This window comes from Varanus komodoensis, unplaced genomic scaffold, assembly GCF_004798865.1.
Source record: "Varanus komodoensis strain SLA01 unplaced genomic scaffold, ASM479886v1 scaffold41, whole genome shotgun sequence".
In the NCBI taxonomy this organism is placed as follows: domain Eukaryota; kingdom Metazoa; phylum Chordata; class Lepidosauria; order Squamata; family Varanidae; genus Varanus; species Varanus komodoensis.
This window is the reverse complement of record NW_025335954.1, coordinates 5,599,040-5,615,081: the sequence shown is the minus strand read 5'-3', so window position 1 is coordinate 5,615,081 and position 16,042 is coordinate 5,599,040. Positions and strand designations below refer to the sequence as shown.

The 16,042-nt window shown below is 42.1% G+C and overlaps 1 protein-coding gene across 1 annotated transcript in view; it reads right to left on the bottom strand.

The window, feature by feature from the left end:
- The window catches only part of COL2A1 (collagen type II alpha 1 chain), an 82,136-nt gene that overhangs the window by 45,256 nt on the left and 20,838 nt on the right, over window positions 1-16,042 (bottom strand). Inside the window, exons 11-18 of the mRNA XM_044443150.1 lie at window positions 15,836-15,889; window positions 14,382-14,435; window positions 13,223-13,276; window positions 13,054-13,107; window positions 11,456-11,500; window positions 10,636-10,689; window positions 4,711-4,755; window positions 3,313-3,366 (exon numbers count right to left, since the gene is read on the bottom strand). Of these exons, the coding sequence (XP_044299085.1) occupies window positions 3,313-3,366; window positions 4,711-4,755; window positions 10,636-10,689; window positions 11,456-11,500; window positions 13,054-13,107; window positions 13,223-13,276; window positions 14,382-14,435; window positions 15,836-15,889 (414 nt within the window). The remainder of the gene's footprint in view (window positions 1-3,312; window positions 3,367-4,710; window positions 4,756-10,635; window positions 10,690-11,455; window positions 11,501-13,053; window positions 13,108-13,222; window positions 13,277-14,381; window positions 14,436-15,835; window positions 15,890-16,042) is intronic.

Genomic DNA, 16,042 nt, shown 5'->3' with positions numbered 1-16,042 from the left:
ACCCCAAACCTGACTAGTGCATCAGGAACATAATTTCCACTGCCAGAATTAATGTTCAACAGGCCAAAATAGTTTAGGCATAGCCTCACTATTCACATCTGCTCACTGACAGATCATATTTCAACCAAACAAGTTGTAAATAAACAAATTGATAAGATAATGCTAATGGTACAGGCACTAGTTATATGGGCACTTCCATTAACAGATCTAAAAACAGCACAAAGCATGGACATAAAGGTGTAGGACTACAAAACTGTAAATATGAAAGACAAAAGAGATATCATGTCTACTTGAGCTCCGAGTCCTATAACTGTTTTACTAATGAGAATGTGGAGTAAGTACATCTGTGCTGATTGATTACGGGTGTATTATAAAGTGACTGTGTGGTTACATCACAATGCATCCAGTTCTCTTACTGAGTTTGGCCATTTTGATCTATGGGATCCATTTTGATCTAATTTTCCTCCCTTCCTAAATCAGGAAAGGAGCCCCTGTGTATAGAACAGATCCTCCACAATGTTACCTCCTATGTATAGATGGGGATGGAGGGCAGTACAGGACATAATGGTGATGATGATATAGCCAACATCTGTGGCCTCACTCTTGAGAATGACTAAATGGGGACTGTACCCACATTTTACCCAATATCCAAATTAGCTCAGATGTTACTGTTTTTCAGAAAGCTATACGCATCTTTCTTTAAAAACTCTCATCATACCAATTTTCATTAGGACCCCGAGGGTATGGAATGGGCTTCCATGGGAGGTTGTTGAGGCCCCATCAGTGAGGGTGTTCAAAGATAGGCTGGACATGCACATGGTGGGCATGTTGTGAGTGGAGCCAGCTGGAGCTGGGGGTCAGACTAGATGGCCCGGGAGACCCCTTCTGACTTGCTCTGTTTCTATGTTTCATTAGGAGTGGTACCAACATTACTAAACCAACAGATACTCTCCAGTAAAGTGCTATGGAGTTGTAAAGTTCTAAAACTGTGCTGTGTAGAGACAACATTTTCTGAAATATCAGACATTAATTTCAGAGTAAAACACACTGAACAGCCACAGTGCTTTTCTATCCAAATGATGCCTCCCACTTAACTGTGAATTATAGTTCTTTGAAGAGGACAAAACATTTCTTAACAAGTTCCCAGCAGTTCAGGGGGAAAAAGGGATTCCTTGCAAAAAAGTCTAATCACTTTAGCTGCTTCAGTTGCTACCTAGAGCAGAATAGATTCTGTGAAGTGTACAGAATGTGGGCAGCTTTCTTTTGTCTCGCCTAGTTGGACTTTTAGAAGGATTTTTTTTTAATTCCATATCAGTCCTGCCTTGCTGGCCCACAAAGGTGCCTCAGTGAAAGTTATTTTTCATGCCTCTTCTTTCTCCTGCCTGAGTAAGATCCCCATCTCACCAGTGTGTGACACTCTGTTTCACCTCAGAAAGCTCCCCCTCCATGGTGTTTATAATGAGGACACTGATTGATATTGAAGAGCCATTGTCAATTCCTGTCAGACATTCCACAAAAGGCCCCACTGCCTCCCCACAACACTGCCTCTTCACTGTCTGGTAACCGTAGAAACCAGCCCTCCAGGAGATTAGCAATCTGAAGCCATACAGCCCCATGGCTTTGGGAATTCCCAAAGGAAAGTCTCTCTGTGTGTGTTTCACCTTGCTCTAGCAGGCCTCGCATTAAGGAAACATGATATGCTAAGCTAAGATTAATGGGCAGTGTGTGTATGCATGGGGGGAGCGCATGCCTCAGGAAAAGAATTGTGTTGCTCCCCTCCGTATGGGTTGATTACCTAATTGTCCCGAACTTCTGGACAAAAATTGGAGCTTGATTCACGTCCATGGCAAAATGCCCGCTGCCCTAAATACAGCCAGAATATGACCGCCACCACTTTTATGGCCTGGTTGACATTTAACCAAGAACAACTCTGACTGTTACTGAAAAGCATGGCCAGCTGAACACCATGGCATTCGACAACCCATTGAGGGTAGTCCTGGTAACATTTCCAGAGGAACATGCAGGGGCAAAGAAGCAGAGCAAGCTCCCCTTCAACATTACAAGAAGCATCACCAACTGCATAGGAAAGCAACCGGGCATCTGGGTGCCACCCAAGGATAAAGAGTCCTGTTTCTCCTATGTTCTAAAGTGGAAATAAAACAATGCACTGAAGTAGAGGGCCCAGGCACAGGCCCTGTTTAGACAGGGCTGTGAGGGGTTTCCGCCTCACCATGATTTTCAAACCATGATTATTCCTCAGGAGCACTTGGACTGTTTTGGTAACAGAAACCATTCAGCAGTCCTGTGTGAAAAGAATGCATGTGAACAGCAGAAATCCTTTTGCTTTAAAAGCGTGACCTTTGACCTATGCTCCTAAATCACGCTGCTTTCACCTCTAAGCCATCCAGAGATCCCTGACCTCGAAAATCAAAATCTTCTCCCTGACAAAATCTCTGAAATAGCATCCACAGCCATAACTTGGAATTGAGAATGCTGTCCTACAATGGATGTACGAAAATCCTTTTCTAGCCCCTGTCTCAAGCAGTTTCACTAAGAGCAGAGTCTTGACAATTACAACTTTCACTGAGTATAAGGCACATACCATACCACCAGCTTTCCTGAAATTGTTTCAAGACTAGGTTACTAGGCTTTCCCCACTCATACTGCACTAAAAATAATGTATTGGGAAAAGCACATAAAAGTGAAGGGAAGGGAAGGCAGTGAGAGAAAACAAATCGCCACTGTAGCTCAGATTCTTTTTTTGCTGTCCAGAGCAAAGGCAATAAATTAAAGCACCCTAAAGCATATCTCATACAGACTAAATGCGATTTCACAAAGGGCATACCAGTCCCTGACAGGTTTGGTCAGGATTTACAAAAGCAGAGCAATGTTGTGTTTTTGTTTTGTTTCATTTTAAGGATTAACTTTCTGACACAGTTCCTTTCTAAATTTGTGTTTCTCTCCAAACACCAAGCTTTCCTTGCCTTTAAAGCTGTTCATTCATACGCTTTCCCCCTCTAAATTTCCATTGTCTATTCTCCTTCATTCAGTATTCCTTTTCTTTGTACACACACACAGACATGTATTCAAAGGCTGCTTCTCCTTTATGACTGTCATTCTTTCTACCTCATCCTTATTTTTCTGGTAGATAAATCTAAATAACCACACTGAGCCTTTCTGCAATGGTAAAAAGAGTGAAATACCCAAAGGAAGAGAGAAGGTGCCACAATTTCTTAGGAAAAGCATGGAGGGTGACCTATGACAAATTGGTCAGCTACAAAAACACTAATTTGGCCTTGAAGCACTACTTACCTTTGCACCAGGTGCACCCGGAAAACCTGGAGCACCAGCAGGGCCAACAGGTCCCTAAATAAAGAAAAATGTTCTCAATCAGAATGAGAAAACTAGAGCAAAATCATTTTAATTATTTAGACTCTCTATACCATATTTGGAGGGCAAAGTATTTCATAATAGTAAGACTCAACCATTGAATTATTGTGCTTGTTAGAGTAAACCAAGGAAGAATTTGATTAGGATCTTAGATTTATAAATGGGATTGTGAGGTGGGAAGAGGTACCCCAATAAGTCAAAGTTGAGTTCAGATCTGAACTTGGTTTCTCTGGGCCAGCTTTGGATAAGCTGCCCTTACAATGATACTGGTTATGTACTTGAATCCATTTTATATGGAATACAAAATCATTTTATATGGAATATGCTCTAACATTCTTTCATATTCCAAGTTCCCAATTTGTTCAACAAGACAAAATTCATTTCTTCCTTCTTGGAAGTTCAATCAAGAAAAATTATTTAATACATTTAGAGACATCCAGGTTGACACCTGCAATTGATACAAGGGATAAATAACATTCATCCAGGATCTTGCCCAGGCTGAAGATCTGAGAAAAGATCTACTGCTTTTCCTTTTTGCTTAGCATATGGATTAATGAAGGTCCACTTCTGAATAGAAATTTTCATCTGAAGTCACCTCATTACCTTCCCAAAACTGAACCGCTAATTTTACCACCCAAACTCTTCTCCTTCAATCACTCACTGTATTAATCAGTAACATCTACCCTTCCAACGAGTGAGGAAACCTTGTTTGTGTTTGTTTGTTTTTGGTGGTCCTTTAGCCACTGATCCACACGCTCAATCTATGATTAAGTCATGTTGCTTCTCCTGATACTTTGTGATGAAAGTCAGCCTACCTCTTTCTGTCCCTTTGGTTATGAGCCTGGTTCACACGCCAGTCATCTCCTTCCTATGGTGCAACCTTCCTCTCTTAGGCCTTCCCTTGCCACACTTCAAATCTCTCATCTTGTTGGGAACTAAGCTGCCCAAATAATATACCCCTTCCATCAATCCAAACATGTGCCATCTTCTCTTCCTACACTGTCTTCCTGTCCTCTCAAAACTCTACATCACATCCAATAGAAACTCCTTGTCTTGCTCAAGTCACCCCAGTCACACTCTGCCCTTACTTTCTATCATTATTTCCCATTATATCACAACACATAACCTTAAATTCACCCACCGCCCTATTGCCCTAAAATGTGTGACAGCCTTCTGGTATCTCTCCCTCTTTATTTCAAAGTCTTTAGTATGCAAGCACAATAAAACTTGAATTCAGTGAAATAACTACAAAGAAGTTTTATTTCTTATATTGAATAAAAGCATATTTAGAAAGAGCATGTTTTAAAGAAATGTACTTACAGGTGGACCAGCTGGGCCAGGGAGGCCATCATTACCACGAGCACCCTGTATGAAGAAGAGATCATAAGTAAGAAAGATAAGCTCCATTAAATAGTAATGTAGCTGTGTTCCCAGTTATGCTAGCAAATGAACCTGGAACCCTGGGTAAACCTATGGCTGAAATCTAATTATGTCTGTTCACCCAAGATACAGATACCATTAGTTTAAGGACACCCTCCATATCAAAACTGGGGTTGGGGTGGGGAATACAAGAGGAAGGAGAGGGAGGGAAGTCTTGTTGCATGAGCAGAAATTTACTTATGTGAAATTGAATGTTGCAGTTAGAGCAAACTAGCATATTTAGAAGAATACTGCTGTATATGAGCCACAGAAAACTGTGCATGTGAATGCTACCCAGTGTTAACAGGCACAAAAGACACATGCACAATGGCCTCATAGCTTTCTTCCCACATAATATAAAGCCCCCTACAGTTTTTCTGAGCAGCTCTTAGATTCCTTTACTGTCTGCAATAGCTATACTCTCTCTGTCCCTAGGGTGAGCAAATTAAAAATATGTGAGCAAATGCTAAATGCTGAGCTTTGGCGAGACTGATTAAAAACAGGACAGACTAGAGAGGAGTAAGTAGGGTTTTTTTTTAAAAAAAGGTAATCTTTGACTGCAAAGCAATATCATTAGAAACATCATGGCTTCCCTCAAAGAACCCTGGGAACTTTAGTTTGATGAGGATGCTGGGAGCCTGTTATCCTTCTTCCCAGTATTACACTTCCTAGTGTCCCAGGGAGAACAAACGACTATTAAACCTTTTAAAGTCTATTGAGCAGATACATTCAAGAATTTGGTTTCTGGTTGTTTTGCTTAAACTCAGAAGAAAAAAGCTTTTAGTTAATATTAAGATACAAAATACTTCTTCGATGGAGGTTAATATTTACTTGGCAACAGTATACTAGCACTTCCAACTGTCAGACCAGTGTACCTCCTGTGGCAAAGACTGGGCAGTAATGAAGCTGGGCTTTGCTTTGAAGGGTGCATTTATCTATAAAATATGTGTAGCATTCATTTATCATGGCTTGGATCCTAATTATATGCTCATGGAATGGGGACATTTTCCCTTTATCTTCCTGCTACAGGCCCTTCACCCCTGAGAATCTGCTTCTGTGGGCTGGGGAGCGGGGGCTCTGGAAGGAGGCATAGGAAATTGTAACTGGAAGGCAGAATTTCAATTACAAAAACTCAGGGGGTCCTTCCCATCTGGCAAAGGTAGAAATGCCTTTCTGCACAAATAAGGAACCATTGGCTCCATGCCAAATCATAAAAAAAGGAGGAGTGCTTAAAGCAATAAAGCAAAGCAACAAACCAGGAAAAGAGAAGCAACAGGACACAAACATTATAATACAAAAGAATGCCAAAACCCTAAAATAAAATACAGGAGTAAAGGCAGTCCTAACTATTTGGACTTTTCCATATGAAGCTCTTAAATGCTGCATCTATTTCCAGTTTTGTTGCAATATTCAGGGTCAAGTTGAACACTTCTAAAGGAAGCTGTGTTATATTGGAGTAGCTCAAACACCCTTTTTCCTATTCTAATATAGTACTTCATTGTACCTATTCTAGAAAGCACCTGTTCTAGAAAGAAAATGGGAAAGTGCCCTGCAAAAACAAAACAAAACAAAAGCCAAAAAAAGCAAAAATGGACAGTTATGCCTTCATCTAAAAGGCTTGTAAACAACATTCATGCAGAAATGTTCAAAGACACCAAAAGCCTGACAAAAAGTATAGGTCTTCAGATGATTTTTAAATGAATTTGAGGATGTTATCTGCGGGTACCTCTGAGGAATGAGTTCTAGAAAGGACTTTGCTTTGCAAATTGGCAAAGATACCTAATCTCGGGCAAATTCAGAGCTCCAAGTTGGGCCTCCTGTGAGGAACTGAGATAAAATACCTCAGCAGCTAATGGTTTGACACCCCTGCCCTCATATAACTAAAGATTAATTGCCTGGCAGAACTCGCTCATGTCTCAGGCAACAGGCCAGAAAGATCAGTAAAAGAGTGCAACAGCAATGCCAGATGCACAGTGTTAACATGCTTGAAGGCCTTTAAGAGAATGCCACTGAACAACTTCAAAAAGTAAAAAAAAGCTATTATCTCCATGGAGAATGCAAGCTTTGCACAGACACTCCTAAATTCAAACTCTGGCTGGAAGTATCCCAAATAGTAGGGACAGAAAGGAATTTCTCCTCCCAAGGCCCTAAAGATCTGACTCAGTATAAGGGGGCTTCATGGGCTCAAATTCCTCTATAAAAATAGCAAAATCCTTCACTGGGCTCCCACACCTCTCCTGCTATGTTATACTGATAAGGAAGCAGAACAAGGCAATACTTGACTTCAAGGCATATGCAGAATTTTGGTGGGTGCAGGCACAAGGAGGATGTTGTGGTCTCCCTAATAGGACCTGCCTCACTTTTAAAACTCTAGTTGTAACAGGGAGTTTAGGAAACCATCTGTGCAAACTTCCCCAAACAGGACAAGAATCTAGGCTAGCGCCTGTTTCTCCTCTTTACCAGTGCAACCTGCTTGTTCATCTGGACCTATTGCTCCGGGTGTGGTGGGGAGGAGGAGGAGGAACTGCTGCCTACTCGGTTACTGACGTTCTGCCAGTCAAGCAAGCAAATGGCAGCAATGATTATAAAGGAGTAGCTGGTGATAACGGCAGTGGATAGGTGGTCTGATTGAGGACTTGGGGCTGGCACTGTTCCCCAACACTTCCTCTTATTGGAAGTAGAACCAGCTCAGTTCACTGCCTCCTAAATCATCACTAATTTTGGTCGTTTTCTACAGCAATGGTTAGCCAAGCAGATTCTTTCCACTGGCTCTGTTGCCTGATATTCTCACTGCCTTCTCCCAGATGACTAGGAAAGGTGAAGGAGAAGGCCAAGCAGCAGAATCACTGCAGAACTGGAGCACAGAAAGACAAACCTGCCTGCTCTCTCTCTCCACTCTATTTTTAATAAGCCAGAGGAGGGCACTGGAAGATGGGTTTGCTGGCACGTTTACAAGTAATTGTAGAAAAAGACCTGAAAAAGTTGAGACAAGTCATACAACAGATTTATTTTCTCCGGATAATATTACATGATAGCAGATAGGGCATAAATCCTCATAAATCTCTATAAAACCAGTACAATTAATTATTCAGAGAAATTAAATCTACAAGTCATGAGAAGTGTTTTTGTCTTCTGTGAGACCTGTCCTTGTGTTTCCTCCTACCCCAAGAAATGCTCCTTCAGCTGTATCAGAAACCACTGCTGAAACTCAGGGGGTTTTTTTTGCTTTGCTTTGTTTTTTTAAACTTGTCAAGTGACATGAAGCTTCTGTGAGGAGAGGAGGGGAAAAGGGTCTCCTTGAACATAGAAAGTGCATTGTAGGGCCGTCTGGGAGCACAAGGGAGGGGCTTTCAGGGAGAGAGAGGAACTCCACTGGCACAAATGCAGGGTTTTGTTTCTTTCTGAAGCCCGCATGGAAGGAAAGGCTAAAGAAGAATCAAGTGTCTGAGTGGGGGTTTAAATCCCCCTCCCTACACTACCCACTACACATTTAGTATGGCATGTAGTTTTAGTCCTGAATTATGTCCTTTATCTACAACAGGTATAGAATTCATTATAGTTGCAGCCCCATTTTAAACACTTCCCAAATCTTGGAAACTTCTTCAATTCCATTTGTCTTGCTGCTCATGAAAAGTGGCCTTTAGACACCTTCTGAGTAACCCAGGTGTTATATTCCCAGACAATCTCTCACAGTGAATTTGATGGAAGCCCAAATATTCTGGTGGCCCAATTCTGATCCCAATCTAAACCTGCAAGAAGCTAAGCAAGGCCATGAGCTTACTTTGCGCTAGCACACTTTTGAAAGAGGCAGCAGTGACAACATAATGGGGAAAAGGAGAGCAGTTTCCCCAGTGACTAACTGGAAACTGACTTAAATGTAGAAGCAACAGGAGTACTGATGTGTACCACTGGGTGCTTGCTTAACAAGCTTGGAGCTACCAAGGTTTGCTGTCTTGGTTACTTTAGCCTTTTAATTCCTTCCACATTTTGAATTTGTGTGAGTATAAACACTGGAGCTTTGGGCTGCAGTTCCCCTGCTGAGCTTCACAGCCATTACTTGGGGAGGCTTTGCCATGTGTTCAACAAAAGGCCAGAGGGAATTTCACGCCACATTTATTACAGTATTGAGTGAAGGCTGAAATCTTTGGTGATGAAGAATGGAATGCTGGAAATGGGCCCAGGGTATAATAGGTTCAGCTTACAGCTGTGCAGAACTGTGCATACTTGAGTCTATAAACTCAGCCTTCTTTTACAACAAGCCCAGGTTTAAATAACCTGTTTAACCTGCTCAGCTGCAAAGTGTACTAACTGACATTGAGCCGGCCACTATCTCTCAGCCTAATCTACCTCACAGGGTTGTGAGGATAAAATGTCAGAGACAAAAGACACCATGCAAATTCCCTTGAGCTCCTTGGAGGAAGGGAAAGATAAAAACAGGAAACACAACTTATGGTCCAATCTCTTCCTGTAACTTCGGCAAGTGAACTGTGATACTTCTAAGAATCTCCATGTTTCCTATGGTCTAATTAATGCCCTAGTCCCTACAGTTTTAGTAGGCACTGCATGCGGCATTCAAGCTTGCAGCAGGGAAAACCATTATTAAGTCTTACAATCTTTCCAGACATTTCTTCTAGGTTTGTTACCTCTTTTACCCCAAACACTTTAAATTCCCAGTTGAAAGGGCAAACACAATTCTTCCCTACCTGTTTCTTCTATAGCCTTAACACCCGCTTCCCCCTGCCCCGTTCCTGCAGTCCTGGGGATCTCAGTAGGTGACATAACCATGGAACATACATATGGACAGGAAGGGCCACAACTGTGTTGGCTCCTACTTTGCAGCAAGGTATAAAGGGATGCATCTATTCACAAGATGGCAACCCTAACTGTCTCCTACACTCATATATGCCCTTTCCAAAACGCTGGCACTGTTCTTGTACAAGATAACTACAACTGTGTTGTTCACAAAAGCAGCCTCCCCAGCCTGGTGCCCTCCAGATGTTCTGAGCTACAACTTTCATCATTCCCAGCCAATACACCCAGTAGTCAGAGAAGATGGAAGAGGAAAGCCACGGCTCCATTCCCTCACAGTAGGTGTTAACATCTGCATCAGATCTTTTTAACAGTGTGCCTTGTTCATTGCTATACAGGTTCCGTGCTCTCACAGAGCAGTGATTGGGATTGTCTTAATCTAAATGTCAGCTCCACCAGGCGCAAGGAAGCAGAAGGAGCTTTCTGCTTTTCCACAACCAGTTAAGAAAGCAACCACCATCTTTCCACAGAAGCGTGCTGAAGTAAAAACACAGGTGACAGACAGGAGGTCATTGTCAGGTGTCCTAGGGCACAAGAGCTTCTCTTCTGCTCCCCACCGCCCTGTGTTGCTGGGGTTTCTTCTGCCACCTTTTGCTGTCCAGCGGCTTCACTATGAAACTTTTTGAAGCTTAGGAAAGGAAGGATGAGCCCAAACCACAACTGAAATTGACTTGGCATTTCTTTATGGAACAGCAGTGCTCCGCCAGTTGTATCCATGGCTGTGTTTCTCTCTCTTGTAGCCTTAATCGCTAGGGGGCAGTGGAGCAGAAAGAACACATTCTGCATGCAGCCATCCTATGAGTAGTGTTATATAAACTCTGCTCAACTCTGCACCCTGGCAGGACAAAGAGATCACAGTCTACCATTAATTCAGGTCATGGGTTGGGCCCTGGAGAATGGAGTGAGATTGCTGTGGAAAAGGAGGGATTTTCCATGGAATGCATGCATATTTATTCTGCAGTAGCAACAATACTAGAACAACTGGATTTGCAACACTCAAGCAATGTTGATACTTACAGCAGCACCAGATGCGCCAGGACGTCCTCTCTCACCGGGAAGACCACGGGGACCCTGAAAAATAATGCATACAAAATAAGAAAGGCATCGCGTTCTTGCAGGACCCTGGAATACTGCCTACTGCGGACTAAAGTACCCCACTCTCAATGTCAGGAACAGTGAACACAGAGCCCACAGGAAACATGCAGCTCAACATGACCAATTCTGCAGTCTCCCACCCATCCCAGCTGCTGCCACCCCTCCAAGCTCTGGTTGGTTCTGGTGGCATGGCCACTTCTGGCAGCACATCTGGCAGCAGTAGTGTTGTGGGGTGTGGCCTCCACAGGGTTCTGGAACAGCCAATGTAGCCCCCAACCCTCCAATGTTACCCACCCCTATTTTACATTATGGCAAATTACTGAAATGCCCATCACCATGATATGTACAGGGAGGCCCAGTATTTGCAGGCATCATGATATGTACGAGGAGGACTTGCATGTTAGAGCCCTGTTGGTCGGGGACATGCACATGCAGGCACGGTTCACAGACAGGCATTGTGCTTATACAAGCGCTTGGCGCTATGGTGCACGTCTTGGGCTGGTCAGTGCATGGCTAGAAGGGCACGTGAGAACCTTACATACACCACTTCGGCTTGCATGGAAGACACGATATCTAGGCCTTCTGCTCATATGATTCTAGTGACTTGTGTGATTTTAGTCACATAAACTCTTGAGACGCACAGAAGGGATGTTTTCTTCAACTGGTTATGAACAATGCCCAACTCACAGTGATAAGTAATTATTTATTACTGATTAAAAATAGCTGAAGAGTACATACTCACCATGGGACCAGGAGAACCGTTCTCACCCGGAGACCCAGATTCACCCTAGAGGAAGAAAGAAAATGGTGATTAAACGCCTATTATGCCTTTACTTACTATTTATTTATTTTATTTATTAATCTTTTCCTGCTCATTCTGAAGCCTAGTTTATTTTATTTATTATATTTACATCCCAAGGAACTCAAGGCGGCTTATATTTCCCCTCCTCCTCTCAATCACAACAACAACCCTGTGAGGTAGGGTGGGCTGAGGGTCAGTGACTAATCCAAAGTCACCCAGTGAGCTCCATGGCTGAGTGGGGACTAGAACCAGATTGCCTAAGTCCCAGTTCTGTGCTCTTACCTACTACACCGCACTGGCCTTTGCCACTAAATACTGAGAAAAGGCATATCTGGGCTGGGACACCATACATGGAAGGTTGCAAAAATTATCATTTCTATTCTCATGGTTGAGCACTAGAGGACACTCCATTAGATGCAAAAAGGACTGCATCAGTGACCAGCAAGATGATGGCTCTGCATCACAATTGGTGACATCTTCTCTGGCACAGAGGCAGAAATGGAGGAGAGGGTGGGATGGACTGTTTCTTTCAGTGGGTTAAGAAAGGATGCCATTCAGCCTTAGATTTCTGTAATGGCCACTTTCAGCTTCCAGACAGTGAGTTATCCAAGATACTGATCAGGTTCATGCTACAGAACAACCCTTCTTGGGTAAGTAGCCATGGCTGGTTCTTGTGGCAACCACACCCAGCCCAGTGTCTTTCTTTTTCAAACCAGTCACACTAAAAAACCAAGGGCTCTTCTACAGGTTGTTTTACCCATGGTGGTAAAAAAAAGGTATGTTTGGCAGGGATCCATGTAGCTTTTTTTTTTCCAAGGTAATTTATGCACTGATGCCTGCATATATCCTCCTGAAGAAACCAGAGGAATCCCTTCCAGAAAACCCCTTTGTAAAGGTGCTGGAGTTTTAACAACTCCTTTAAGGTGTGTGTGTGTGGGGGGGGAGGGATCTCCCCCTTTTCAATGCTGGCAGCAGTGCAAATCTAAAATATGCACTACAACCTAAAAAATAAAGTGTTTGGCACTTTACGGTGTGCTTATAGTAATTCAATTAACCTCAATATAGTGGCCTCTAGACATTTTGTACTTCAACACCCATCAGCCCCAACCAGGATAGCAAATGATCAGGAATGTGAGAAGTTGCGGACCAAATATCCAGAGGGTACTAGTTGGGGAAAACTGATGTAAATACTATAAAAAACCAATCATCTACTTGTTATATAGATGAATGTCCAAAAAAAGTTTGTTTTTACTAGCAGCTTTCACTTGGAGACAGAAGAAGGGCTTATACTTTGTAAACCTTGCCATCTTTGGATGCACCTCCTCTTTTGTAATTGTAGTTCTAAACATACAAAAGATTCCACTTTTGTTCTGTTACTGGCTTCCATTTAACAGAAGGAACTAAGAGACAATTTTATATATTTGGGAAGCACTCATTGAAAGGGACTAATAACATCCATGAAGGGATTTCCTAAAGGGAGTGTGAAGTCCCTGATTCACAGTTTGGGGTGAGAAGTATGAAAGAGGAATGCTTCCTACCTTAGCACCTGGAGCACCAGCTTCTCCTTTGGAACCATCTAATCCAGGGTATCCCTAAGAAAAGGGAGAAAACCTGAGTCACACTCAATCTCCTGGTACAGCAGTGCAGACAAAGTTTTAAAAGCAAAACCAAATAAGTAACAACCCCTGTCTATATTTTTGGACTTACTCTGTGACCTTTTACACCAGGAAGGCCTGGAGTTCCAGGGAAACCTCGAGCACCCTAAAAATAATAAATGAGAGATCATTACACATAAAGAAAAAAAACCCACAAAAACTTTTTGAGCACAAACACTGAGTTTCAGAAAAGCTGAAATAGCGAGCAATTATATGCTAAAGCTTAGGGCTCAAAGTTTCTGTCCTAGCCAACCCATAGATATGGGTCTGAATCAAAGGATGTAGCACAGAAATAGAAAAAGCATCCTATGTTTTGCAGTGGCCTCTCTGCTTATTTGGACTCTGGTGACAAAAATAAACATACAAGGCAGCAATTGAATGCTCTTCTCCCTGTCAATCCCTTCCTCTTTATGATTCAGCAACACTCTCAGCACAGCGGGGCAGACAGAATTGTGATGTAAACCATTAACATCATAACAGACATTCATGACACATAGGCTGACTCTCTTCTCTGGCCCTTCAAATTAAGCCAAACTCACCTGACAGGTTTCTGTATATTCGACAATTCCACTTGTGCCAACAGCCACAGAATGTGGAGCTGACTCCACAATTTAGCATTCTGAGTCTCTCAACTTTCTTTTCATTTAAGCAAGTTTCTTAGGGTAAGTCAATAAATTTCATAAGATGGCCATGCAAATTTATTTAATTTGTATCATGAAAATAGGTTAAAGAATTCAGTTTTATTTGGCATTCAGAATTTGGGTTGCCTTGTGGCAGAATTTTGATTTTGTCTTGAACAGTATGCACAGTAGCAACTGCTAATATTTCTTTCCTTGCCATCTTATGCTAGCATAACTGACCAATACTTGCCATCTTGAGAAAATGAGTCTGGCAGTTAGTTACACTGTGGAACTTGGAATAACACTGAGTGCTAATGTGATTTTTCAAAGCTGAATTCAGCAAAAGCTCTCATGGATCTTCAATAACCCAAGCCAAAGGTCCACTAGACTCTCTGTGAAATACCACCACCATTTAAAAAAAGCAAGGTTTAGATCTTGCAGTTTTAAGCCTGTCACCAGGAAGAGTAAGAAGGTGTTTGGGTCAATATTGCAGAGGATTTCCTCCAAAACCATGCCTGTTTCCACCAATGGAATGCGCTATTAGGAAAGTGATGTCTGCAGTCAGTCACTATGATACAGATAATCCAGTACCTGTGGTCCAGGTACTCCACGCTCTCCTGCTTTGCCAGGTTTGCCTGCTTCACCCTGAAAAAATGCAAAGTAGATAAAATGTACTTAATTTTTTTTTAAAAAAAGGACTATACATACACAAAACATGAGGACCGAAGAGAAAACAAGAGTCATGTAACGCTTGGTGCTCTGTCCTGAAACAAAAATTTTCTACACAAGGCATTTAATGAAGACTTGTCAGTCACTAATCGTGGATGCCTACAAGTTCTTGACCCTTGAATTTCATTTATGTTCTTAAACGACACTTTCAATTTTTTAGAGAGGGGAAAACATGACATTAAAAGCAAAGAAAACACTATTTCTTTTTGTATTTGTGCCATTGCTCTTGAATTTACATTAGCTGAGCAATGCTGTCATGGATGGGGGGTGGGGGGGGGGCTTTCATTCATAGGGTTGCCATAATTCAGAGATGACTTGAGGCACATCACAATACATTTGTGCTACTTCACTATACCACAGTGCCACCTAGAGGATATGTGGTGGAAAAGCAGGAAAGGTAATGTGCTGAAAGTAAATGCAGCTATTAACAGCCTCAAATAGAAAAGCTCTGTAATTAGATAACTATTATTTGATTTTTAAACATTGGCCTGTGTATGTTCCTCTTTAGGAAAACAAATACTAGAAGAATCCCCAAATCAACCTAGCAAGACCTAGGTGTGCTCAGTGGACATGGAATACCAACTGTTGGGGAGTTGTGGGGAAATTGGAAGGAAAACCTAATTGGAGAGAAAGAGAATGGAGTACTCTGAAAGAAGTACTGGAAGAAGACATAAATGACTGGCTGAAACTGAATAGGAGCACTCCACACCACAACATTTTGTTGTAAGTTCCACTTGTATTTTATATCTCCTTTCATACAGAAGTTTATAATATCCATAACCCTTTCAGTTGCCACAGTAAATTCAAATTAACCCTGAACCTTCAATCACTCAAGCTACAAAATACATTTCTGTCATTCTTGCAAAAAATCCCCCATGACTTGTTGGACATAGAAAAAGTACATTTATCCTACAAACATGGATTGTATACCAGCTTATACCAGGACTTTTCCAAAAGCATCTTTGGAACTGTAGTCTGACAAGGACCCTGAGAACTCTGCAAGAGTTTGCTAGTTACCCTTCATCTTAAAAATACATTTCTACAGTTCCCCAAGTTAAACCATTCTTAGCCTACAGTGGGGTGGCTGAACACACAGAGAGAACTTGGTCTTGCTATTAAAGATAACTGAGCCAACCCAGGGTCCTCCAAACATGTCAGACTACAACTCCCATCAGCCCCAGACAACATGGACAATACTAGGCTGGGGAAAGCTATGTTCAAGTGATCTTTGCAATGAACTCCTCCCACACCTGTTTAGCCAGAGCTCTCCAAGCCAGCTATTGGAAGGCCATGTTGTTAAGTTATAGACTACTCACGTCATCGCCAGGTTTTCCAGGAGGTCCAGGTGGCCCACGAGGGCCCATTGCACCCTAGGGAAAAAAGAAACATATTTAGGTATGAAATATGACCTTTTATATGGACTCTACTGACTACTTGTCAAAATCATTATAATTCACTAGCAGGCAGCAGGTCAAAATGTGAATAGGGCCTGCTTGACTTTTGAAACCAGTGTATGTTGGGTT